Source organism: Artemia sp. Qi Xiang Cuo, chromosome 21 (genome assembly GCF_049724085.1).
Source record: "Artemia sp. Qi Xiang Cuo chromosome 21, ASM4972408v1, whole genome shotgun sequence".
In the NCBI taxonomy this organism is placed as follows: Eukaryota; Metazoa; Arthropoda; class Branchiopoda; order Anostraca; family Artemiidae; genus Artemia; species Artemia sp. Qi Xiang Cuo.
In genome coordinates this window covers 4,069,246-4,097,162 of record NC_142814.1, presented here as the reverse complement: position 1 = coordinate 4,097,162, position 27,917 = coordinate 4,069,246, and the positions used below count along the sequence as shown (strand labels likewise).

General features: G+C 33.9%; 2 protein-coding genes across 3 annotated transcripts in view; both read right to left on the bottom strand.

The window, feature by feature from the left end:
- The window catches only part of Bap111 (Brahma associated protein 111kD), a 77,020-nt gene extending 50,096 nt beyond the window's left edge, over positions 1-26,924 (bottom strand). The window contains exons 1-5 of one of the 2 annotated variants that reach the window (XM_089107161.1): positions 26,783-26,924; positions 20,632-20,657; positions 17,040-17,126; positions 12,530-12,742; positions 9,646-9,724 (exon numbers count right to left, since the gene is read on the bottom strand). In XM_089107161.1, coding sequence (XP_088963287.1) covers positions 9,646-9,724; positions 12,530-12,742; positions 17,040-17,126; positions 20,632-20,657; positions 26,783-26,840 — 463 coding nt within the window. In that variant the 5' untranslated portion in view covers positions 26,841-26,924. Of the gene's footprint in view, positions 1-6,032; positions 6,109-9,645; positions 9,725-12,529; positions 12,743-17,039; positions 17,127-20,631; positions 20,658-26,782 lie in introns of both variants that reach the window. The other variant, XM_089107162.1, reaches the window with a different exon arrangement.
- The window catches only part of LOC148939167 (lachesin-like), a 336,515-nt gene that overhangs the window by 246,112 nt on the left and 62,486 nt on the right, over positions 1-27,917 (bottom strand). The window lies entirely within an intron of this gene.

Below are 27,917 nucleotides of genomic sequence, written 5' to 3'. Positions count from 1 at the left end.
GGATGGCTGATAAACTTGTACTGATATTTTTTTTAAAACCACTAAGTCTTGAGGGCTATTCCTTTTTCCGGAGTTCCATCCCATTTTTCCAGAGAGCGGATAGTCTGGATGCGCTATAAACTTAGTGACTTGAAGATCAATGGTAAATAGTGAGATTCTTGACACACAAAAGAGGAAAGAGAAGACAGCCAAGTATAGTCAGAGTGTACCACCTTTGATTGACTATGCTTGAAAAAAAACCTGTACCACCTAGGCTAGCTCACAAAAGAGCCAAGCTCCTCGTAAAACCCCTCCCGTGGACACCCCTATAATTTACTGAATAATGGTAAGAAATAAGTTGCTTTTATCAGGAGGAACTAATCTGCATCTTTACCCTACTTTTAAACCACTTAAGTAAGCCTCTAACTATCCTTTGACCCCAAAACTGGTAAGACTTTTAGCCTATGCATTATAAATTTATATACCAAGGATTCCTGAAAGACAAGGCGAAACAATAAAAAGTGAAATACTAATAAATACAAACATTTGAGGATCAGATAATAGAGTTAATTAGCTTTTTAACCATCAATTTGCACCAGCATGGCAGATGGCAGTAAACATAACCATAACAAAGCCACGAGAACGATGCAGTGTCATCTACTTAACAATAAACGTGTTAAGTTTTAAATTTTTTACCATAGATGATTGAGTCGAAACTTTGACCTCATGTTAAACTATGAAGCGCACTTTGGTGGTCGCAATTCCCGAAATAAATGGAATCAGCATGTTCAAAAATATTGTTTCCAAAAGTCAGAACTCATGTACCAAAATGTTTTTTACAAATCGTTATTTGACGACTTTTTCAACTTTGACTCCCCGACTATGTAGATCTAATAACGCATTTAAGACTAAGGGCAACAGAGAGGAAAGGACAGGGCAAATTATTCCTGAAAGCTCTGAACTTAAGGTTCAAACGTCATCTAGCTATTTAAAAAATAGACGGTATCTAAAGCTTAAATGAATCAAATCCAAAGTTCTCTTTTTTCCTCACTTCTTAGCGCTTACGAAAACCTTTGAAGTTAATTTCTTACTTTGATTAAATAAAAAAAAACAAGTTTTTTAAACTGAAAGTAAGGAGCGACATTAAAACTTAAAACGAACAGAAATTATTCCGTATATGGAAGGGGCTTTTCCCTCCTCAACGCCTTTACGCTAAATTTTTTTTTGTTTTAAAAAATAAAGTTTTGAGACAGAGTCAAACTTCAGCGTAAAGAGCGAGGCGTTGAGGAGGGAAAAGCCCCTTCCATATACGGAATAATTTCTGTTCGTTTTAAGTTTTAATGTCGCTCCTTACTTTCAGTTTAAAAAACTTGTTTTTTTATTTAATTTTTGAACGTTTTTGAATAAATGCAGGTTCTGATCTTGGTTCACCGTACATGAATAATTAAAACAAAGTTCGAATATTAATTTACTTTTATTTGGTTAAATAGATTTCTCGAAACTTGTTTAATTTTATTTACGAACGTTTTTATTAGTAATAAATATACGTAACTTACGAAATAACTTACGTAACAAATTTCTATATTCATATATTTTTAATACGTATATTAGGGGGTTCGCCCCCTAATCAATACCTTGCTCTTTAAGCTAAAGTTCGAATTTTGTTCCAATTCTTTGAAAATGACCGCTTAATCACAAAGGCCGTTAATTAGAATAAATAGCTCTTATGAAAGTACTAAAAAATCTTTGGCTTAAAGAGCGAGGTATTGACTAGGGGGAGAACCCCCTCATATTCGTAATAATTTCTGTTCATTTTAAGTTCTAATGTTGCTTCTTACTTTCAGTTGAAAAAACTTGTTTTTTTTAAATTTAATTTCTGATCGTTGTTTGAATAATGCTTTGAAATCCGGCATCCCCTTTATAGAAATGTCCCTTACCCCAAAGAAACATCCTCCCCGGAAAGATTCTCCCGAGTAACCCCCTCTTTCAGCCCCCCCTACCAGAAAAAAATTCTTCCTGAAAATGTCTTTATACTTCCCAATAACCAATACAATATGTAAGCAATGGGCAAAGTTCATAACTTGCAGCCCTTCCCCTGGGAACTGTGGGGGATTAAGTCATCATAAAAGACATTTATTATATTTTCGACTATTCTGAACAAAATGGCAATCTCAAAATTATGATCGGGTGACTTTGGGGAAAAAATAAACGTGGGAGGGGACCTAGTTGCCCTCCATTTTTTTGTCACTTAAAAAGGGCACTACAACTTTAAATTTTAGTTCCAATGAGCCCTCCTACAATATTCTAGGATCACTGGGTCGATACGATTGTCCCTGGGGAAAAAAAACAAACAAATACACACGCATCCGTGATCTCTCTTAAGGCAAAAAATCCATAATTCTGCATTTTTGTAGATAGGAGCTTGAAACCTCTACAGTAGGGTTTTCCGATGCATGGAACATGTTGGCGTGAATTTCATTGAATTTCTATATTTTTTAGGGGTCTTTCCCCCTTTTCTTGAAAACCAGCCAAGTATTCTCAGGCTCGTAGCTTTTGATGGAAAAAATTAAACTTAATGAAACTTATATATTTGAAATCAGAATTAAAATCTGATTCTTTTGATATATCTATTGGTATCAAAATTCTGTTTTTTTTAGTTTCGGTTACTACTGAGCAGGGTCGCCCCTTACTTACAGTTCGTTACCACGAACTGTTTGATATAAATAAAAAAAACTGGATTATTATTGATAAAAAGACATATCGTTTTTGATGTTACAGAAATATAAACCCGCTTGGCTACAAAAAAGTATATGTCAAATAGTGAATGATACTTAAAAATGGAATAGTATAGGAATTAATCTACAACCCAGAGCTTAGCTAGAATCTATTAAATCGAAGGAATTAGAGGTTAAAAAATTTCAAATTAACTTTGACAATGAAATCTAAAAGTGTCAAGAGGGTAGAGCTAGTGAAATAAGCTTGCGAATGGCCCGCCATAGAACAATTATAAAAGAGAACCAGAGTATTACAACAGACATAGACCTACTCCCTCCTGTCTCCAGGAAAAACAGATTTTTTTGGGGGAGGGGGGGGGCAATTTGTTTAACTCAAAACTAATATTTTCTTCTTTAGTGGACTTGACCCCCCTCCCCTCCCCGCCTCCTCGAAATGTTCGTCCGACTCGTAAAAACGTAACAAAATGATCATAAACAAATTTTTGAAGTGTTTTTAATGTTTTTTGTACCCCCTCCCCCGAGAAAATCCTTTGGTACCCCCCCCCCTCCCACACTCCTAAAAAAAATCCTGGATACGGTCCTGTGGGCAGTTAAACCATTTTTGGAGCTGGCCTCATTGCAAGAGCCCCACTTCTCAGGGGACAGGGTCTGAGGTCTTGCTTATCCGTACATTGTAACCAAAGGAAATTTGACCAATCTAACAAAATGTAAACAAGATTTTTTATTCGCCTCAAGAGGAATAAAACACAGCTTAATTTCAAAGCTTAAGAAAATTTAGCACAATGGTATAGCCAGGACCACTTATCCAAAAGGTTGAAAGTAGGCAGTAGTCTAGGGGTCCTTAACCCTGAAGGGCCTAATTTTTTATTCACAACCACTAAATTTTCTTCATCCAGTGGTATTACAGTAGATTTATCTCTTCTTGGCAACAAAAGGCCAGGGGGTTCGAACCCAGCTGCCACAAGGATGTGCGACAAACTTCTGATCTGTATTTATAAAAAAGTTACAGGAACACCAACAATTATCGACGCCCTGTGCACCATCGATAACTCTGGAGGATATTTATCTTAAACTAACAGAAACGCCAACAATTACCGACACCCTGTGCACCATAATTGACACTGGAGGATATTTATCTTATCCTTTTAATGTTCTTTGAGAAACGAGTGAATTTTTTTCAGAAGAAAACTTTTCCTTCTATGTAGTAGCTTCACATTTTACACTAATCTTTTCATTATCATTTCATACTTTAATCGGAACTAATCATTTTTTGAAAAATATGGAGCTATTGGCTTCTCTTTCTGGCTTACACATAAGGGATAAGGTGATTGGCTAAGAAACATGGATTTAAAGCACACGTTACACCACGAAGTTATTGAAAGGGGATGTCTCTTTTTCTCCCTGTTTTGCAATGAATTTTGTTTCTAATCGACATAAACAAATAGATTGACAATAATTTTCCAACTCTGAATAGGCTTATACATCCCAGCCTAACCAAATCTTGACACAAGGTCACCCCAATTAATCTACTGTAACGGTTTGGACACTAGCCTCTACTCATCTAGCAGTTTACAAACCGGTCGAATCTTTAATGAAATATTTCAGCATTAGTTCCGTTATATCAGCATAGTTATTAATTCGAATTAAAGAAAGGGAGGAATATGTAAACTAAAAAAAATTGTTCTAACTTTGATCCTTAATTAGATAGCCATAATTATACATGACAGGCATCATTTTGAAATGATGTATTTTTTAATGTTTTTGTACCTTTCGGGGTCCTTTCGTACCCCCTCCCTCTCCGAAAAAAAATCCTGGATATTACCCTGTGAGCGGTTAAACCATTTTTAGAGCTAGCCTCATTGCAAGAGCCCTACTTCCCAGGGGACAGGGTATTTGGGAGGACCTACTCCCCTCCCTCCTGCATACGGCCTTGGATCTAGGAAAGGCCAAACTTAACTCTCATTGAATAATCTCATTTGATGGCTCTTTACTCTTGTTTGACTTTTTTTTATAGAGGTTTCAATACCTTGAAATCACTTTGTGAGTTTCAGTGTCGGCTGAAGGACCCATAAGCAAATTCTCCTAATATTGACGATGGTTTGACTATGAAATTTTACTGACAAGATACATCTCAGGTGGCAGCCCAGATGGCATTTAAGATACATCCCAGGTGGCAGCCCAGATGGCATTTAAGATACATCCCAGGTGGCAGCCCAGATGGCATTTAAGATACATCCCAGGTGGTTTTAAATCAAAGCCGGTAGCCCCAAGAGGAACACCCAAAGCTGCAAAACTGTTGAATCTTTAACGAAGTATCCCAGCATCAGTTCCTCTATCTCAGCATAGTTATTAACTCGATTAAAGAAAAAAAAAAGTTTTTTTTTAACTAAAAAAAGAATTGTTCTAACTTTGATCCTTAATTAGATAGCCACAATTATACATGACAAGCATCATTTTGATATCCTATATTTCAGTTAAGAGGTCCAGCTTGGTTTGCAAGTATCCTTAATTCAATAATAGATCAAACAGGCGTTATTCGAGGGACCCGAAAAATGGCATTGGCCCTCGGCTCGCATGGTTGTAGATGGCCAGCCCTGTAGATGCTATGTATTAATTGGTAAAATGTAATAGCATAACAAAAACAAAATCATATCGTGCCTAATGCTTTTGCAATAATAATAATAATAAAAAGAATTAAACTTCCTTGTAAAAAATTTACACTGACCAGTTTCAGAGCATTAAAATTTCATTATTTGTTTTTGATATTTAGCATACGCCGTCAATCAGGAACTTCTTTCTCACTGGGAATTTTCTTTGAAGACGAACTTAAAATTTTTGCTTAGTGCAAGACGTGATTTGCTCTTGACTATATTGCTGATTCTGTGGCAGCTTCTATGAGAGACTGCAAACCCCCTAGGAGAGCACTTTCAACTATGGTCAATACAACTGTGCCCATTTTTGTTTGCTAACCTTCTCTGCTCTGGAAATGTCCTCTGACATATTAGTGAATGTGATTAATTTACAATAAGTTGTCAGCAAGGCATCGTTTTACGACAGGCAGCGTTATCTTGGGACCCTAAAAATGGCATTGGCCCTGGGTCTTCATGGTTTTACTGCAGCGCTGTACGTGTTGCATACTAATTCGTGAAATTTAATAGCATAACGAGAATATTCATATTACAATGCGTAAGGCTTTTGCAATGAATAAATTAAAATAAATACATTTTCTAGTATTAAATTTACTTTGAGCGGTTTTGGAGAATTAAAAAATTAATTTTCGGTTCTTTTGACATTTAGTATTTCTGTTTGTATACTAACCCTTATTCTTTGCAGCAAGATATGCCAAATAGGACGGAGAATTCGCATAAACTTTCATCAGTCTTTCATATTCAAGCTGCAAACAAACGAAAAGAGGATGAAAAAGATGGGACAGGAGAGGAAACAAAAAGGAAATAAAGAGAACCACAAAGAAAAAGAAGATTTAGCGTAGCCAAGTAATAAGTGACGCCTTAAAAATCAATTGTTAATAACAAAAATAATCCCTGATATCTTTAAAAGGCGGAAGGGGATTTCTTCTTTCTCAAAAAGATATCTCTAAAAATATCTTAAAAAAATATCTCTAAAAATAGTCCCTGATATCTTTAAAAGGCGGAAGGGGATTTCTTCTTTCTCGAAAAGATCTTTACAGTTCGAAGGTGTAAGTGCAGGGTTAGTCCAGTACACAAGAAAACATATTACGACAACAATTCTTACTTCATAATTCGCAGAAGTCCTAGATAACATATTTTGCAGGGGGAGAACCTTTATCTTCACTTCTTTCCTTCTTTTTCCAGTTTTGCAATAATATTTTTGAAAAAAGCCATGATAAGCGTTTGGTCTGTTTTCAAATTTGTTCTGAAACAAGTGCCATCCTACAATTTTTTTTATAGATGGCAGGATCCTTGCCGTTTGTAATAAATGCGAAGTTTCTAGAAGTTCTTTTTATTAGCGACGCATATAAATTAATTTTGAAGATGATACGACATTTAGCTTATTTAGCCGATTTTTCAAAATTGAACAAAATCTTATTGTGAAAAATTTTGAATTTCTTAGAAAAGCCGGAAAAAGAAGGAAAGAAAAAGAAGAAAAAGGAAACATGCCTCGAGGCAAAGACCTGGCTACGCCACTAACAAGAAACCAAACTAAACACATTTATATGCAGTGCACTTTCAGTATTTTTATTTAAAGGTAAGAATAAATTAGCAGCTGCAATTAACAAATAATAACCCAATTTATATCCGAACAACTCAGGTTTAAGGCAAAATTCGAATTTGAACTGCTTCACTTGTTTTCCTTTAACTGACACATCCCAAAAATATATAAACTTACTGTCACTAAATTGTCAAAGCTTTCCAAGTCTAGTACAAAACTTGAAATAAATTTTGAAATCGGAACCATTAGTGAAACTTAAGATTCAATAATTCTCAGTTATACACCCTAATTTTGACAAAAAATACCAAGTCTAACTGCAACTGCTAATGAAAACTAAATTTGGGTGCCAGCGTTGCCAAACCAAAAGATACAAACACACGTTCATTCAACGTTCCAGTATTCCAGCTGCGCTTACATTTTATGATCCAAATTAACAAAATAATTTCAAGGTTTACTCCTTTGGTGATGGTAAAATATCAGTTCAAAAAAGGACAAATTTCTTAAAAAAAAAAAAAATTGAGGAATGCAATCATATATGATTGATTTGTGACATACCCCTAAAAATAGCACAAAGTACCCAAAATCTAGTAAAAATCATTTAAAATGATTTTCGCCAAAAAGAGCCAAAAAGAGCCAAAAAGAGCCAAAAAATCGCCAAAAAGAGAAGATGGGCTGATCCAGCAATTCACCCTAAGGTATATTACTTTACGCAATTTTTTATTAGCATTTCTTTGCGAAACCATTTTAAATTTCCGCAAATTTTGGCAATTTGGTGTTTTAGCAATTTTTAGCTGATGCCAGCAGATAATTCACTCATGATACCAACTTTTGGACAATAGAAAAGTAGATAGCGACATCTTATATACGAAAGTTGTACATTTTAAAAATGTCAAGTGTACACTAGATACGATCTTTGAATTTTGATAGAATACGAATCACGCTACGATTATTTAAAGTAAAAATCTATTACTCTATATCGAATCTAAACCGGAAATACCATGCTTTTATTTGGCTAATTTGCCTGTTGCATATATCTAGTCACTTTAATACTTTTTAGCAGGAAATATTTATTCATAAAATTTTCACTTGAATATTAAAAAGAGAGCTTTGTTTTCCAACCCCATAATTTAACGACATCAAGGGAAAAAGAGACGAAATCACATATTATATCCGTTTTTATTTCTAGTTCAATAGTCTAAGGGGGTCTTTGGTACTTTGATAAGCGGAAAACCAAAAACAAGAAAGCGTAACGAAGAGGAAAAGCGAGGAAAACGATAGCCAGTGAAAAAAAAGAGAGAACAATGCAAATATTTCGGTTGAGACCTCCATTCACCTGTGCTCAGTGAAAAATTAGAATAAAAAAGAAGATAAAAGTTCACAGGACAATATAAAGAGACAAGTGAAAGAGCATAAGTAACTTATAAGAAAGGAAACTGGCACTAGTATCAACAATAAAAAAAATTCATACCATCTAGCGTTTGGCATGCCTTCAGTGTAATAACAAGGCAATATTTATGGGTACTTGTATGATATAGCCCCTACCTAATGTTCTTCTAATTTGTTTCTCTGACGCTCAATTATAATGAAATATACCTAAGTAAGATGAAATATAATACTTTAAAAACAAATTTGGGCTAAATATTTGCACAATAGGGGGGGGAGGGTAAAGTATAGCGGGTCTTCATGCCTAGTGTATTAGCTACAATTATTCTGCATATTATGAAGTAAGAATGGTTTTCTAACTTCAAACTGTCCAAATAATTTACCCCCCCCCCCCAACTGTGCAAATATATAGCCCAAAGTATATATTTTCCATCTATTCTGTCACTTCTCTTTGTCTTGTATCACGCTCAGCTGAAAGAAACTAATGAAAAAAACTGGTTCTATAATGCATCAGTGAATGAACAACTTGGGTGATAGGGCTATACCATACAAGTACCTATTTATGTAATATGTTCAACTGGCAAAATCAGAGCAGAAAAAATTGCCTGATCTCAGTTTATAAAAAAACACAATTACGAAGCTTGAAAAATATGCTAAGAAACACCAAATGCTAGAAGGCCCTAGTAATTTTTTTCTTGAACCTAGCGCCAGTTTCTATTTTTGCAAGTTAAAAATCCTCTTTGAGATAAATCTTAAAAACAAAAACTAGCTAAAAGGAGCCCTTTCTCAATTAAAGGTGAAAAAGCGACTAAATTTAAAGAAAATTTTGTAATGCTTAACCCAGTGTGGTTTCAGAAATTATTTAGGGAAAACCCCAACAACTCTCTCTCCCTTAGTACAATAGTTAGAGCAAAACACATCGATAAAATCCTTTTCTAGATGGTAATTGAAAAAGAATGATAATAAAACGTAAATATGCCCCCTAGATATATATCCCCCCCCCCCCAATAAGATTTTAAAAAATACATTTTTAGAGGTATTTTCATTGAAAAAAGACAAATTTTGCTATGTTCTCCCCTCCTAAATCTTCAAGAATGTCTTGATTCGCACTATTTTTTCACCGTACCCTCTTTCTATCTTTCTGAAAACCAGAAAAGCAAAAACACCAGTCAAAGGCCAAAGGAGTTAATAACAACGATCAAAGACAACTCAAATTACACATTGTAATTTAAAGCGCAGCCAAAACACTGATCATAAAAGTAAAAATAAAAAAAAAATCCAAGGCCTTTGATAAATTTGAAGATAGAATGAAAAGCAAATGACAAAAGCATGCTCATCACCTAATTCATAGCAATACCTTTCTTATTTTTGGCGATAAGCCAAGCTTGGTAGGCTGGCGAATTTTGGTACGCCTTCATAGCCTCGGCATATTCCGCCTGAAACCAAATTTTAAACTGTAAAAATAATCAAAACGCACATACAATATTGGAAGTGAAACTGACTTGTGACAGAAGAGGGTGGCAAATTTTACCTGATAGAAACTACAAAGCACCGTGGCTTGTCAAAGCTCTAGTGGAGCCAGCGTTGCCGATAGTGGCATTTTCCTTCAAAATCTAACGCATTCGATGTCTGGTCAGCCCAGAAAGGTCAACGGAAAAAAGGTCAAAATTAGTCTTTTTAAGATATAGAAAAGATTACGCATAATACAGCTTTTATTTGCTCAATCTTTTGAATGTCAAACTACCCCTCCCTTTCTGCTGCTTTCAGATTTGACAAATTACTGAAAACAAAATCTGTTGAAGGATTCTTAAATTTAGGATTGGTCACAGCTCTATTGAATTTATTTATAATTTCTTTCCTGACCTTCCATTTGCTGGGATATATTTATATAGTATACAGCGTATTATATACACATATAGTATAATAATATACTATTCATTTTTAAGCCTAAACAAATAAATAAATAAAATGTTATAAAATATAGACGCATGTCATTTATAATTACTAACCATTTACATTGACAATATTTGAAAAAAATACATATTCAGCTATTTCTAATTCATTTTACAGTTATTGGTCAATCGGTGATATTATGCATCCATAGGATATAATGTAAAACATCTTCCACTGTTATTTCTTACTCAAAACCCAGATCCATAGCTTTGATAAAAGTTAAAACGACTGAAAGAATAACGCTACATACTGTAACTACTAACTACTTTTTATGTGCACAGTTTTTCAGTTGTGACAACATGACAGGAACTGTTATTTTAATAGGCTTTCGATGTCGATGATAGGATGACCGGAAATGTTCAAAAATGGCAAGAAGTTATGGTTTGAATAGATTTTTCCTGGGTATTTTCTCCTTCAGATTTTGTTCATTAGGTTTCAAAAAAATATTTTTGTTTGTTCTCAAGTTTTGTCAAGAAAAAACTATTAAACGAAGTGGCTTAGGGTGCACAAAAAGAAACTATTAAAAACTTCTAGTATAAGGAAAATCTAAAAAAAATTATGGAAATTAGAACGCAAACCACACGAGACCACAAAAAAAAATGATTTTTAAGATACTACTGCATTTCCATTTACAAAAAAACTTAAAAATCGCTAAATTTCCACTTACTAAAAAAAAAAAAAAAAAAAAAAAAAAAAAAAAAAAAAACTTAAAATTTTTCACCATGGAACAAAACCGTAAAATTACCAAGTCAAGTAAAAATGAAATCTGTCTGCTTGAATGGGTATATTGGAAACTCAGTCAAAAATATACATCTTTAAAAATTATGAAACAAAACAAATACAATTTTAATTAATAAGACCTTCACATGTATTTAAGGAGTTTTTTAAAAATCTAAAAAGCTAAATTTAAAAAAAAAGAAAGACAGGTAAAGAATCTACAAAAAAAATGAGCTAAAAACATATGTCATGAAACAGCCTAAAATGGTTATGTTTATATTTTCACAGATAAAAGACGAAGTCAAATTTTACTAATTGGCTTTGCTTATTCTGAAGTCAGGGGATAAAAAAAAAAAAAAAAAAAAAAAAAAAAAAAAAAAAAATAGAAAGTCGAATCCTTCAGTAAAGGTGCTGTATATTTTTAGTCTCAAGCAGAATATCAAACTTTTTTTTTACAGGGGAAGTCAGGTCATATTTATTTGTAGTCTAATTTAAATAATTTAATGTCTATCTTGAAAAATTTAGAGAAATTTGTCTAATAAGCAAAGCCAATTCACTAATTTGCCTAAAAAATTCGTTAATTTAAAACAACCAAAAGAAAAGTCTTCGCGCTTTTCAGATATGAATAGGATTTGTATTTTGATACTGTTGGTACTGTAAGAGGTCTAATTTCACACTTGCTGTATAATAGAGTCTTGACTTATTATAGTTTATTAAATAAAAACTTCAATTAGACAATACTTCATTGCAACAAAATGAAATAATGAAATTTTAAAAGAAACAATAGAAAGGCAGCACTAACTCCTTCAGTTAAGGTGCTGCATATTTTTAGTCTCAAGGAGAATATCCTTTGTTTTTGACACAAGCTACATGCACATCATGGTGCCGACAAATTTGTTAAAAAAAACTAGTTCAACTTTAGTTGTATCTAATGTAGGTTAATATTTTTATTTCTGGTTATGCACGAATGATGTACATGTACATAGTTAATGTAATAAATTGCAATATTTGCAATATTTATTTATAAATTGCAATTGGCAATATTTCATATAGAAAGTCGAATCCTACAGTAAAGGTGCTGTATACTTTTAGTCTCAAGCAGAATATCATACAATTTTTGGCACAAGCTGAATATGCATATTATGGTACCAAAAAAATGTTTAAAACTTTACCAAAACTTTAACTTTAGTTCATGCTTTAAACTGAAAACTATCGAAATCAATTCAATTATTTTCAAAATGTAATAGCTCTACCTTCTAGACATTCATAATTACAATATTAATAGTAATGCTAGATTTTAATCTTATAAATTATGTATCATAGTAAGATGTATCATAAAAATACTAGATGAAGTCGTAAAAATATTCAGTGTACAAAGTACTGAAAATTTGTGTGCTATTTTCACTTTCCATTCAGCAAGTTGAGCAGTTTTCAAATTAGGAAAACCTTTTTTTTTTTTTTTTTTAAGGACCTTCTGACAGGATAAGTAAGTACATTAGAAAATTTACTCGCTGATATTGCAAAAAAAAAAACACAAACCAAGCGAATAAAAAGAAATTTAAAACGATTACCTTTTCATTTTCATAATCATCAAAAAATTCCTGCTTTTCAGCGTCGCTCAATTCACGCCACATTTGTCCAATGACTTTACCAATTTCCCATAGTTTGAGACCAGATTGTTTTGCTTTCACTTCTTCCCATACTTTGCGACTGTATCTCATATACGGCTGAAGAGGTTTCTCGGGAGGTTTTGGTGGCTTTAAAGTTGACGTCACACCAGAGTTCTTTGGAAAAAAACAGTTATGATTAAATCAAGGTCGGAAGTTAGTCATATCTGCATGTTACCCAGGTTTTCTATGTTCTCTTTCAGTTATTAAATAAAAAAAAAGTTTTTTTTAACTGAAAGTAAGGAGCGACATTAAAACTTAAAACGAACAGAAATTATTCCGTATATGGAAGGGGCTGCCGCCTCCTCAACCCCTTGCTCTTTACGCTAAAGTTTGACTCTATCTCACAACTTTGTTTTTAAAACAATAAAAAACTAGCGTAAAGAGCGAAGGGTTGAGGAGGGGGCAGAACCTTTCATATAAGGAATAATTTCTGCTCGTTTTAAGTTTTAATGTTGCTCCTTACTTTCAGTTAAAAAAAAACTTGTTTTTTTTTATTTATTTCTGAACGTTTTTGAGTTAATGCAGCTTTTATTTTGGATCATCGTACATGAATAATCAAAACAAAATTTGCATATTAATTTTTTTTTGCTAAATGGCTTTCTCAAAATTTTGTTCTGACGTAACTTACAAATTAGCTTACGTAACGAACTTTTATATTCATATATTTTTATTACGTGTATTAGGGGGTTATAGTACCTCGCTCTTTACGCTAAATTCAAATTTTATTCCAGTTCTTTAAGAATGACCCCTTAATCACAAAGGCCGATAACTAGAAAATAAATAGCTCTGATGAAAGGACATAAAAACTTTAGCGTAAAAAGGGAGGTAATAAGTAGGGGGCGAACCCAATCATATACGTATTAATTTCTGTTCGTTTTAAATTTTGATGTTGCTACTTACTTTCAGTTGAATTTTTTTTTATGATTTAATTTCTGATCTTTTTTAAAATAATGCTGGGAATTCCGGCGCCCCCTTCATAGCAATGTCCCCTCCCCCATAAAAATTCCTACGTGGAAAGATCCTCCCACGTAACACCCCCCCCCCCCCCAACGACCAAAAAGATCCCCCTTGAAAACTGTTGTATATTTCCCAATAACAAATATTATATCTGAACATTGGGCAAAGTTCATAACTTGCAAACCTTCCCCCGGGGACTGTGGGGGGATTAAGTCATCCTCAAAGACACAGTTATTGTAATTTTCGACCATGCTGAACAAAATGGCTCTCTCAAAATTTTGATCGGATGACTTTGGGAAAATAATGAGCGTGGAAGGGGGCTTAATTGCCCTCCATTTGGTCACTTAAAAAGGGCACTAAAACTTTTAATTTCCGTTCGAATGAGCCTCCCCGCTATATTCTAGGACCACTGATTCGATATGATCACCCCTGGGGAAAAAAACAAATACATCCATGATCTTTCTTCTGGCGAAAAATACAAAATTCCACATTTTTGCAGATAGGAGCTTGAAACGTCTACAGTAAGGTTCTCTGATACGCTGAATCTGATGGTGTGATTTTCATTAAAGTTCTATGACATTTAGGGGGTTTACCCCCCCTTTTTTTGAAAATAAGGCAAATTTTCTCCGGCGCGTAACTTTTGATGGATAAGACTAAACTTGATTAAACTTATATATTTGAAATCAAAATAAAAATATGATTATTTTGATGTATCTATTGGTATCAAAATTCCGTTATTTAGAGTTTCGGTTACTATTGAGCCGGGTCGCTCCTTACTTACAGTTCATTACCACGAACTGTTTGATATGACAAACTTGTGATTTTTAAACCTTATGTCGATAAACTATTCATTAGAGTTATTTGGAAGTATGTAACAAAAATCACAAACGGAGTAATAATAAATGAAGAAAAAAGAGGAAAGCTAATAAAGAAACATAATGAAATACAAGGCAATATACGCAACAAGAAAAAGGAAGATCTTCTAGCGAATTAACTAAAACACAGATGAATTACACTTTACAGACAGCATCTAAATTACACTTAAATTAGACATTACAAAACAAATTACACTTTAAGAAAATAACACGTAAAAATCATGGTTCGAATCGAGCGAACTTTTAATTTTAATTTTTGTTTTTAAAATTAATTAATTTTATTTAATTTGCCTTTCAGTAACAGCGGCCAGATGATATATAGCTTCATATTTGTGGTTACTCTGGAATTACTGACCCAAGGTAGGAGACTAGGAGGATATTTGCAATACTTATAATAATAAGTATCTATTGAACATAATATCACTAGATTAAGAATACCTCAGAGGCTAGGTATACTCTGAAAGTTGAAGCAATTTCTCCCCAGGGGATTTTGAAATTACTTTATTCATTCTTTCAATCTTTTTAACAATTTAGATGGCTATTTCTCCTTATTATATAGTCAGTCCTGGCTTGTTAAAGGGTTAGATGCAGCCCTGAAACATTCTTTAAACTCACTTTAAGGGTCTAATTCACTATTAGTATTTATACCAGCCTGCTATACTTCTCATACCCAAGCAAAGAAGTTTCTCAGATAGTCTGAGGCCTCAAGAGTTTTATAAACCCAATATTCCAAGGAAAACTACTGTTTAAACAGGCATGCAAAGATGCGCAAAGAAATGAAGTAGTCTACGTAATTTGAACGTTCCTGGAACGGAGGAATTAAAGGGTAGCCACCATACGTCTATGCCTGGACCACAGTTTATATAATTAGCAGTATGATCTTTCCCTATCTCACCCATTATAAAAACCCGGACCGAGGTGCATGTGCTCCAGAGAACCTATAAACATAAGCGACATTAGATCTTTTCACGGGTAGACAAGTTAGATCTCTCTTGAACGCGAAACTTGGCTTCAACGTTGGAACACTAATTTTGAAGAAACTAATTTTAAATTAATTTATTACAATACATACATGAAAATCGGTAATTAGTAGGGCAATGTTATTATTAGATGTTTTTAGAAATTAAAAATAGGTTTCGAAGTCTCAGGTTGGTTTCAAAGGCATTTTGAGAAAGTTTCTGCCAAAATACGTGTTCCAGGGTAATTGGACCGCTGATGGCAGATCAAATGAGAGGAGCTGTTTGTACGCGCCGATATAAATATGCATATATATATATATATATATATATATATATATATATATATATATATATATATATATATATATATATATATATATATATATATATATATATATATATATATATATATATATATGTATATATATACATATATATAAAATTAGTTCAGATGTTTATAGGAATTACAAGTAGGTTTCGAAGTCGTTAGAACCCAAGTCCTAAAATTGGTCTCAATCAGGAACCCTTATCGCTATCTAAATTCCCATGGTGCAAAGATTTTCAAACAGAGGTGTTTATCGTTTAAAGTTCAGGAAAGGTCTGCCCATTTCATACGTAAACATTGATTGAAAACGAAACTAGTCTTATTTCTGCTCTCCGCCAAAACAGGTAACTAGACTTTTCAAGTATCACAGGAACTACAATCTGAGAAAATAAATATCACGACGTGAAAAAAAATGATAAACCATCCAGTTGCGGATCCAGAGGGGGGCGCGGGTTACCCCCCTAAAGTTGTGTAATTTACCTAATTAACGCACGTTTGCATTAATTAAGCTTGCTCCTAACGTAAGTTTATAGGATCAACCTATTTTGCGCCCCCCCCCTAAAAAATCATGGATTCACCCCTGAAACCATCACACCTATTCCACCAGTTATTAGAAGAAGAAAAAATTCCTTATGTTCAGAAAATTCATCAACCCCCGCCCCCCCCCCCTTTTTTATAAAATCCTACATAGGCCAATCAGTTGAGTCCACTGTATATAAATAATAGATTGTCATAATTTGTATATAAATTAAGTCATACCTGTGAGATGGGACAGTTGCAAACCACTTGGCAGGCTCACCAAGTTTTTTTCTGCTTTCGCAATTACGATAAATGCACTTTCTAACCATTTCTCATTGATTGACGCAAACACACTAATCCATAAGTGCACAAATAAGTGGGAGGAGCTTTTTGTTTGCACCGAGAATGAAGAGCCAGAAATCATCTGCGGTAAACTTACTGCTAATTATATAAACTGTGGCCTGGACCGACAGACAATTAATACTTAAGAGAGTTTCATTTAGATGAGATTGTTCACACAAATTTGAAAAACAGATATGTTAAATTAGACGTAGATGTGAAATAAGTACACCATTTTCAAGAGGCACCGTTAGCACCCGAAAATGTAGGACCCTTATTACCGTTCCTCGGCAATCAGGAATCCTCGTAAGAGCTGAACACCTGAACATAAAGTAAAAGCTCTTAAATAAGTTGCACCATTAAATTTTGTTCGAAATCATGATATAGACTAGTAATTTGGAGAAAATTAACAATGCGTCAAAACTTGCTTTACTTACAGCCAATGACTTTGCAGTAACTTTCTGGGGAGTGAACTGTGGATGGCCATGTGGCATTGATCCAAAAGGATTTTCATTGGCAGCTTTCTAAAATTAAAACGATATGAAAACAAGTGTGCCAGAAAATAAGGTATGAAAGAAAAGGCATGTGAAAAAATGTCAAACTCCTAAAATACTTCATGCAGTACCGCTTCAAGAATTTGCAGTAAATATACGGATTTTAATAATAAATGTCAAATTCAGAGCCATAAATTGGTCTTAAGAGGTTTTTCTGTGAATAAAATAAATTGGCAACTTAAGAAATTTGTTTTCAGTATAATGAACTTTTAGGTAAATACGCTAAAAGTTAGAAATACTGAAGTATATTTCAATGTAAATTTTCTTTTTTGATAATTGCTTCCAGAAACCAATAAAATAATTTATTTTGCACCTTATGGTAAGCTTTTATTTGGATGGGGTTGAATATTAGGATATGTTGAACCGATTCTTGGAATCATGTTCACTTTCCATGATGAGAGGAATCGAAAATTCCTCTCATCATGTTCAAATAGAAGTTTCAGGTACCAAAACTGAAAGTGCAAATAAACGGGGTAACAAAAAGCGCGGGGGAGGGGAGGGTTAAATTTCCAGCTTGTGAAATGTTGGATGGTTTTAGTTTAGTAATTAGCGTCAGTTGTTTGCTAGATTTGAACATGGATAGTTATGATCTCATGTGGCATGAATATATCTTCTGATGATTTCACTAACTGGCATTTATTCCCAAGTGGCACCGAGCACAGAGATACCATAAAGAGCTTATGGTAGGCGCTCCACTTAGCCTGGGTAAGGAACTTAATGCGCCGAAACCCATTTAGACAAGTGTGTGTATTCATCTGAGGAGCTGTGTTGGGAGGTGATCACTTGGGAATATTTCATTAGATTTGAGGTGTTTTGCTTGAAGCTTTACGATGGCTTACATTTACATTTTCTGTTTTATCCTAGGTTATTGAATAAGTGAGTAAGGTCAATGCCTTGTTTAAGTGCTTATTTTTGTCAATTGATTAAGTATGGAAACTACATTCAATAATTACATTCAAACCATTATAGCAATTAAATTTGCTAACAATTGTCTGTAAATCACTGTCTTGGAACAAAAATAACAAAAAAACTGACTATAATCTATTTGTCAATTATTAATGATAACTGATTTCTTGGACACATCCTTAATTCAGAGTTCAGAGTTTATCCACCAATAAATACAGAATGGAAATACAATATCCTTGTTCCCCTCGAAAGGCTCCATGGCCAGGGATACAAGGGGGGTATTAGGGACTGACTTTTGTTAATTGCCTTGATTCTAACTTCTACGCGAGCTGGTTCAGGAAAATAAGGAAACTTTAAAATCGGTCAACTTTTATATAAATATCTTTTTAGCGACAGCTAAAAAACAAAATTTTACTGCTTTAATATCAGAGTAGCTTTTTTATTGTAAATTCAAAAACTTTAACAGACAATTCGTGTAAATTACAAAATAAACTATGTCAAGAGTAAGAAGACTAAATAAAATAAATTCTCCAAAAAAGGCACACACCTTCTCATCTTTCCCCATGAAAAATTATGAACCAAGTGACTGGTTTAGGTTTAGCTAAAAAAAAAAACTTAATGGCTTTTTCTCAAGGTATTTTCAGTGCTGTCACAGTAAAGCAGCTTCCAATGTTGTATTTCTGTACGTACTTCTTAAACTGTTGACCAATCAGACAAGGAAACAACTGAGTTTTGGGGCAAAACGTTTCTCTCCATGGGAAGAACAATCTTAGAAAGTGATCTCTCTTTCCTAAATAATACCAATGCAGAAAAACAGACATTGTTTCCACAAGATATATTTGGACTTTTAATTAGTGTTTAAATTCATTTTTTTTAAAGTTTATTAGTATGACTGAGCAGATTACAGTATTCCTTACATATAGCAAGCCCCCCTCAAATTGCAACCAAAACCATTTTAACTTTCTAGCCATACTCGTACTCACAAAATTTTACCCTTATACGTTTTAATTTTATATATAAAAATTTTAAGGGATCACATATTGTAATAAGGTTTTAATAAACGTATGCCTTTTAAAAGAGATACAGATAGAAAGCTTGTAAAAAAATTTTATGACTCAAAACACTTTGTTGCTTTTTACTGGCTCAAAATTTCCAATAAGAAAGTCAAACAGTTTAAAATTTAACTTTTCCTTCACCTTACTGGCTAAAAATTTCCCATAAGAAAGCCAATCAGGTTAAGTTAAACTTTTCCTTCTTCTTACTGGCTCAAAATTTTCCATAAAAAAGCCAATCGGGTAAAGTTTAACTTTTCCTTCTTCTTATTGGCTCAAAATTTCCCATAAGCAAGCCAATCAGGTTAAATTTAACCTTTTCTTCTTCTTAATGGCTCAAAACTTCATACAGGATGTTTTAAAACCAAACGGGCTAAGTTCCCAGAATAAGGAGATATGTGATTGGCATAAGAAAACATACCGCATATTATAATCAATGAAATTAAAGCAAGATTTACCAGCAATTCCACTACAAGTCGATTTACGCAAAAAACCCATAAATCTGGGTGAGCAGTGTCCTTTAAATATACCAATCCCCTTTGAATTGTAATCAAAACCATTTCAACTTTCTAGTTATACTCATAAGGCAGATATTAAAGCCTGTGACACTTTGCAGCACTACATCTGGCACTTTATCTAGACCAGTAAATGATATAACTCTAAGCAGTTTTCCCCAAAACATCTATATTATTTTCTCCATTTTTGGTTACTATGGACAAAGATTTGCTCTTTCTTAGTTTACAACTGCAAGCATGATTCTACAGGCATGGTTTATACTGTCTTCATAAATTCTTACATATTCACCCTATCACTTTCTCTGTCTCTTCCTCTCTCTGTCCAATCAATTTTTCAATGCCATACATCATGTTTTCTATCCAAATTACCACAGTGGATAAACAGATGTAACTACCAACAAAATGTCTGAATAATTAATAAATATGGTAACAATATCGATCAGGTTTTTCAGTGTATCACCCACTTGCTAGATTACCAAAAAATGTACTAGTTTAATTATAAATCTTTTCAAATAATTGTAATTTGCATATTTTGCATGAAGAAGTTGTAAATACACAAACACACACAAAAAAAACGATTAAAATGAGTAAATTAGATAAAATCGATTTTTGTGGGTGGCTGAAAATTGCAAAATTATGGTAGAATACATAACATAAAACAAATCAAAAGAACAAACTGGTTTCAGCTGGTGTCAATTCACAGTGGAAGAGGGGGGCTAAAATAATGTTTAAAATCTAAGGTGGTGTTATTTTGTTATTTTTTCAAATGTCTTTCATGAAACAACCAACAAAAATCATGTATCTATGAAAACACCAAATTTTTTTTTTTGGAATTTAGGGGAGGGGGAGGCAAAAGTCTTAACACTGCTGCTGGTTTCTGACAACTTCATTGGTGGCCCGGTAATTTTGAACAAGAAAGAGTACGTAATGTAGGGATAATTAATGGACAAAATTTAATGTGATCAAAATCACAAAAAAATTGAAATTTAAGACAGTACTTACTGATGAGCCAGGACCACGAGAACGTTCTGAAAAAAGAGAAAATAAAAAATTAACATAAATGACTTTGAATTATTAGTTGAAAACTTAAGTCATGTAACTCATCTCAGTATACTGGTGAATACCAGTAACTAAGGGTAACTTAGTAAACTAATATGGAGAAGAAGGAAAGAGAGTGAGAGAGATCGAAAGGCGTCTCTGAACTTTGTCTTCTTTTTTTTTGGGGGGGGGGGGAGGGCATATTTTTCCTCACCAATGATTACATGTTACTTTTTTCTATCATCCAATATGTTTTGCTGGTAGTCTAAGTTGACTGCCAGAACTGTTCTCAAAGGATGATCAGCAGGACAATGCATGTTCCATCACACTTTGGTGTTCCTGATGTAAATTGCCCAGCTGATTCTCCCCTTGAGAACAGCTTAACAAACGGTTTGTGGCAATTATCTAGAAATTTGGAAATGTCAGATACAAACCTATAGACTTAATGTATATGCAATTCTCCTGTGGCAAGAAAATTTAGAATATTTTAAAAGAGGTGATCCAACAAATTCGACCATCACCAATCTAATGAAAGTAGTTCTGAAAATACCCGAGAGCTTACTTCTATTAATGGAAAATGAAATATATTTTTCTACAAAACCACATCAGTGACTCTTAGAAACTCTTGTTTGTCATCAAGATTCTTCTTCTGATCAGACAAGCAAGGAGATGGACAACAATTACCTCAAAGTTCTACCTGATTGAAGAGGGAATAATTGCCAGATTTTTTTTATTAAAGTGATATGCTTAGCACTAATGATGTTACCTAAAGGATTTGCACTAAAGATAATTATTGGCATTTTAGCATAAATGTCTGAGTACTCGGCACTGAGTTAAAAAAAAGTCAGAGAGTTTATGCGAAGCAAATATGAAACTGGCACTATGATTAGCCAAGCATATGTCAATTGTTATGCAAACTAGACTATTTTCAGCTAATCTGTACATAATTATATGTTCATGTCAATGGCAGATCTAGGGACTTCATAATTGTGCTTTGTTCTCTCTTACCAGATGCAAATTTTACATAAAATGCAAATTCTGTATTGACTTTTAAAAATGCCCACTTTTGCAAAATTTTATAACACTCACCATAAAATTTTTATATGCAGTCAAAGTTATACTTGTGGAAACTACACTGAACCTTATTATATGCAAGCAGACTGTGAATTTAGTAACACATAGAATTGAAGTTAATTTTAAGTTGATTTTTCTGGTTAAAATTATAAGGATAAGGATCCAGTTGATAGCAAACTGACCACCAGTAAGGGAAGCAACTTTTGGAAATTTAGGGGGAATATTGAAGTACAGAAAAATTGCCTGCTCTGCAATGTGAAAAAGGATGAATTGGGTCATTTTGTCCTAAGGTGCCATGAGCTATCTCAAATTAAGGTTATTTGGCTGGAGGGAAATTTTGACAAGCTACTTCTTGGTATCCTTACATCAACAAATCCACAAACGATTCTTACAGTGGGAAATTTTGTGTTCAAAGTGACAGAGGTGAGGCATAAATGTAAAATGTTCATGATTTAAATGCAAATTTTCATCAGAACTTCTGAAATACCAAGCACAAATTGGAAAAAGGATAAAATCCCTGACTGGTAGATTCACATTAACTCTGAAAGTTGTGTGCAACAGCAATGGGTCTGCATTTTAAAACAGGTCTCAAGATGATAACGTTACACCTCTACTGTGGATGATAATCTTGGCAAAATTGCAGTTTAGGAGATTTTTCCTAACTCCAAGAGCTGCTGTATTAAACGAATGAAACTCTAAGGATTGAATAGATCCCCAAATTAAGACCTGGAACAGTATTTTTTTACTATATTCTTATAATGCAGGTGATTTCTGCATCTGTAGTAATTTTGGAAAAAAAAAACAGCTAATACATAGTCAGTTTTTTCTGAACTGTTTATTTTGGCACACAGTTTGTAGTATTTAAGCTCAATGTTAAGCCAAAGTTGAAGTTTGTAGACCCTGGACCTACTGTTCAAGAGCTTTTCAGACCCTACACACAGGAAGAAGTGGAAGTTGAAATTATTTCCCTGTTCTATACTTTAGCTAGTTAGACCCTTTTCCAAAAGCAAAAATATGGTATACAAGCCATGAATTAAAGAGGTGTCAGACCTTACTGCAGGGGGGGGGGTTGTAATAGCAATGGTGGGTAAATTATATTTAGGCCTATACTACCCTTTTGTTATTATAATACTCAGTTAGGAATCTGGGTGCATAATTACTAAACACACTTGAAATACAGGCAGATTTAAAATACAAATGGATGTGAACTGCCAGTTTAATATACATAAACTGATATTTAGTAATCAAAATGTTAATATTATTTGATTTATTAAAGTCGTAAAAGTGAAAACATTTATATTTTTTCAGTAAAGTGCAAATTATGTTCTGGCCTAGGGAAGGCATAGGGGTTTTGAGCCCTACTCATGTTAATTTATGTTCGTTTTGGGTTTCAATTATTTATCGATGCTGATTTGTGGTATTTCATGCTTGGTAGATTATTAGATTCTATTTTTGCTCATTTTTGGCTTAATGAAGTTCTTTACTTTTCTTTGAAAAACTTATTTTGTGCAAAAAGTTTTTTTTAATTAATTTCTGTTCGTTTTGTGTTGACATAATCTTTTTAGGGAAAAAGAAAATAATACTTTAGATATTTTCGTTTTTTAAGACCTTATAGTTTGGCCTGCTATTTGTATACTGGAGAAAGATTTTCAGCTATTTCTAACAACATGCAACCTTTTAAACATCTGGACACAAAAAGTAGTGTTGAACTTAATTTCATACCTCCTCTAGTTGACCTGAAATAGAAAACTTGATACCATTTGCACAAAAATCTATTTACTTTCTTTGATAGCTTGGATACACTTACGCTATTTTGATTTGGTTAAATTTTAAGAGCAGAAGCAGCCCCTAAAGTTTGAACATAATATCCTCAGTCGTTCTTGGGATACTGCTGAAATGCCTTGTTGGAAATTAGCAATAACATAGTACATTTTGATTTAATCTTAAGGCAACATTTAGTTTTTAAACATAATGGGCAAATGGGAGGGTGGGCGTGGGAGGGGGATTAGTTGCCCTCCAATTACTTTCGACTATTAATAAATGGCATCACCCCCTTCTATTTTCGATTGAATGAGCCCTTTTCGAAGTTCCTACGACAACTCCTTCAATACGAAGTGCTTTAGTCTAAAAAAAAAAAAAAAAAAAAAAAAAAAAAAAAAAAAAAAAAAAAAAAAAAAAAAAAAAAAAAAAGGCCTTCCAATCACATTCTACAATTAAAATGGGGAACTAGCCCTTTAAATTTCCAATTAAATGAGTCCTTTTTGAGTTTCTACGACAATACTTTCTATAAACACCTTATATGCCCCCAGGGCATAAATTATAACCCTTGCCCTGAGGGATGTGAGGGGGTTGTCATCCTCAAAGACCTAATTTCCAGAACTTTCAACTATGTTAAACAAAATCGCTATCTCAAAATTTTGAGATAAGTTATGCCCGCAGGGCATAACTTACAACCCTTGCCCTGGGGGCTGAGGGGGGGGGGGTGTCATCCTATAAGACCTAATTTCCAGAGCTTTCAACTATGTTGAACAGAATTGCTATCTCAAAATTTTGATTGGATGTGTTTTGGGAAATGACTATTAAAAAGGGCACTAGCCCTTTCAAAGGTTAAGAATTCTTTGTCAAAGGGGCATGGGTTTGATCCCTGGCGTGGCCAGTTATTTGGTTTGGGACACGGGTCAGTGGTGTGATTCTGTAAGTTTAGCCAGAGTCGACCCAGCTCTAAATAGGTACCTGGAGATATCTGGGGAAGGTAGGCAGGAAGGGTGTGCGAAAGCACAGGATGGCTGGCCTCCAGCCCCCCATTGCACTTCCTGGCTGAAGGGCCAAGACACTGATATCAGCACTCCTGGTTTGGACCTTAAGGGTCTAGTGCCATCATACTTACTTACTTACTTTTTAGCCCTTTCAATTTCCAATCAAATAAGCCCTTTTTGAAGTTTCTACAACAATACTTTCTATAAAAACCTTATATACCCCAGGGCATAACTTACAACCCTTGCTCTGAGGGCTATGAGGGGGGTTGTCATCCTCAAAGACGTAATTTCCAGACCTTTCAACTACTTTGAACAAAATGGATATCTCAAAATTTTGATTGCATGTGTTTGGGGAAATGGTGGGTGTGAGAGGGGTGTAAGTTATCCTCAAATCACTTTTGACTATTAAAAAGGGCACAAGCCCTTCTAATTTCCAATTGAATGAGCCCTTTTTTGAAGTTTCTAAAACAATGCTTTCTATAACAACCTTATCTGCTGGCATAACTTACAACCCTTGCCCCAAGGGCTCTGAGGGGGTTATCATCCTCAAAAACCTAATTTCTAAAACTTTTAACTACTTTGAACAAAATGGCTATCTCAAAATTTTGATTGGATATGTTTAGGAAAATGGTGGGTGTGAGAGGGGTGTAAGTTATCCTCAAATCACTTTTGACTATTAAAAAGGGCACAAGCCCTTCTAATTTCCAATTGAATGAGCCCTTTTTTGAAGTTTCTAAAACAATGCTTTCTATAACAACCTTATCTGCTGGCATAACTTACAACCCTTGCCCCAAGGGCTCTGAGGGGGTTATCATCCTCAAAAACCTAATTTCGAAAACTTTTAACTACTTTGAACAAAATGGCTATCTCAAAATTTTGATTGGATGTGTTTTGGAAAATGGTGGGCGTGAAAGGGGTGTAAGTTATCCTCAAATCACTTTTGACTATTAAAAAGGGCACAAGCCCTTCTAATTTCCAATTGAATGAGCCCTTTTTTGAAGTTTCTAAAACAATGCTTTCTATAAAAACCTTATATGCCCCCCTTGCATAACCTACAACCCTTGCCCCAAGGGGTCTGAGGGGGTCATCATCCTCAAACTTTTAACGACTTTGAACAAAATGGATATCTAAAAATTTTGATTGGATATGTTTGGGGAAAAGGTGAGCGTGAGAGGGGGTTAGTTGCCCTCCTATCACTTTTGACTATTAAAAAGGGCACTAGCCCTTTGGATTCCCAATCAAATGAGCCCTTTTTCAAGTTTCTACAACAAATCTTATAATAAATAACTCTCTTTGCATTGATGCTCAGAATTACACTGAGGCTAAACATGTTCAAATGAAATTCTTTACCACAAGTCACAAGAGAATCTTTGATGAAATGATATAGTCTTATAAACATTATGCTTTTACTAGCATAGGAAGAAAGGTCAGTAATTCAATGATCTACATCTGGTTTTTGATGAGTAGTAAATCAGTCAGACAAAAACTTTGGAAAGTAGTGGATAAATATGTTAAGTTAAGTGAAAGTGATAGTTACTAGGGGTGGATTGTCACTAGTGATAAATCACTAGGGGTGGCAACCTTGGACAAAAGCAAATTTTTGGGGAACCAATCTTTTTTTGAGAAGACAGATTGCTGGGGAAATCCCCAAAAAATTGGGGAGAGTAGAAGCACTGCTATTTCCAGACAAAATCTACCAACAAATTTGCATCTACAAACAAAATCTACAAACAAATGCAATTCCTGTTATATGAGTAGAATTTTAAGCCATATATTTTTTTTTTCAAAAAATAGGGAATGTATTTGTATATCTTTAAAACCTTGTAAATAAGGATTCAGCAGAGTTGTGAAGCTAAAAAATGTTTTTGTTGAACTTCATTTAAGCAGAAGATCTAGCCTATTTTGCAAGGTTTCACTTTTATAATGCACAGATTTTTAAAGGTCATCACAAGTCAAGACCCTGCAGAGAGAGGAGTAGAGGTAGGTAGGCTACTTCAAAATACCTTCCTGGGATAAAGGCTACTTTAGCCTGTCGACCCATCCCTAGAAGTTTCATTTTCGTAACCTAACCCCTTTCCAAAATAGCCAAAAGTAGAATTTTACCAAATACTTACCAATAATACATGATGCCAAGAAAATTGCGTCCCAACCCCTCTTGCTCACTGGAAGAAAACCTACACACCTTAGGAGAGATTGATCTTAGGCTACGCAATCCCAATTAGGCTTAGGTTAGAACTAGCTTAGCCATTATTTATATAGCCACTATTAATGCAAAGAGTTCTTACGAGGCGATCCTTGAGACTGGTTGCTCTGTAACTGTCTAAAGTGACCTGTAACAGACATTTTTATTAAGCTATTTATCAATACTTTGTTTTATATGTCTGATTCTAAATTAAATATTAAAGAAACTAGTGCAGAAGAAGTGAATTCAAGTGCCATCTTTACTTTTAATAGAATATAGATAGCCACAGTAAATCTATAAATAAGATTTATAGATCTATAAATCTTAGAAAAAAGGACAGGAAATCACATAAAGATGCGTCTAGATAAGGCTCGCCTTTGCCACTGATAAGTTTATTTTTCTTATATTTAAAAATCGTGGGTGGGTGTAAAAATGGAGGCTTTGAATGGAACGGGACAGATAAGGAGGGTATGTAGCCGTGTTGGCCGCCTCAAGCGGCCTCATGCTGCAGTCAGTTGTTAGTAGTTGTTAGTAGTAGTAGTAGTAGTAGTTGTAGTTATATTTAAGGTTTTTATTTTTGCTTTAGAACTATTAATCAACATTTTCTCTTATATTTTCAGCGGGACGTACATCATTCTCTTCAGTATCTTTTTGTCATTTTAAATCCATTCCTTTCAAACATAAAGATTTAAATTTAACAAATGCCTCATCACCATACTTAAGTAAAGAGCAAAGTGAGCTCAGTGTATTAATTACTTTTTCTCACTAAGGCACTCTGCATTTAAATAGCAGGGTTGCAAGAGAGATTAAGTTCGTAACGTTTTTATCATGTTTTTAAATAAAAAGTTACTTTTTATGTTGTGGTCCTAAAAACGTTTGATTTTTGTTACGTTTTGAATTTATGTTACGTTTTTTATGATATTATTGTTTAATAACATGAGTTTCTGCGATCACGACCCTGACGAAATTCAGTTTCGTCCAAGTGATAAATTGTGGATATGAATATTAATTGAAAGAATCAGTGTTTTTCACAGTTGAAAAAAGTTTAGAAGAATAAAAAGATAAGTCTGCGAACCAAAATTAGATTACGGAAGTTACAATAATGATATTGGTCAAGCATGACTCTGAAGCGTGGGTTATATGAAAAAAACGGAGCAGGTGTACGAAAATTGCGTTTCAATCCTACTTTTTTGGGCTATAAATGAGAGAACAGTTAAAATGTCTAGGACACGTTCTGC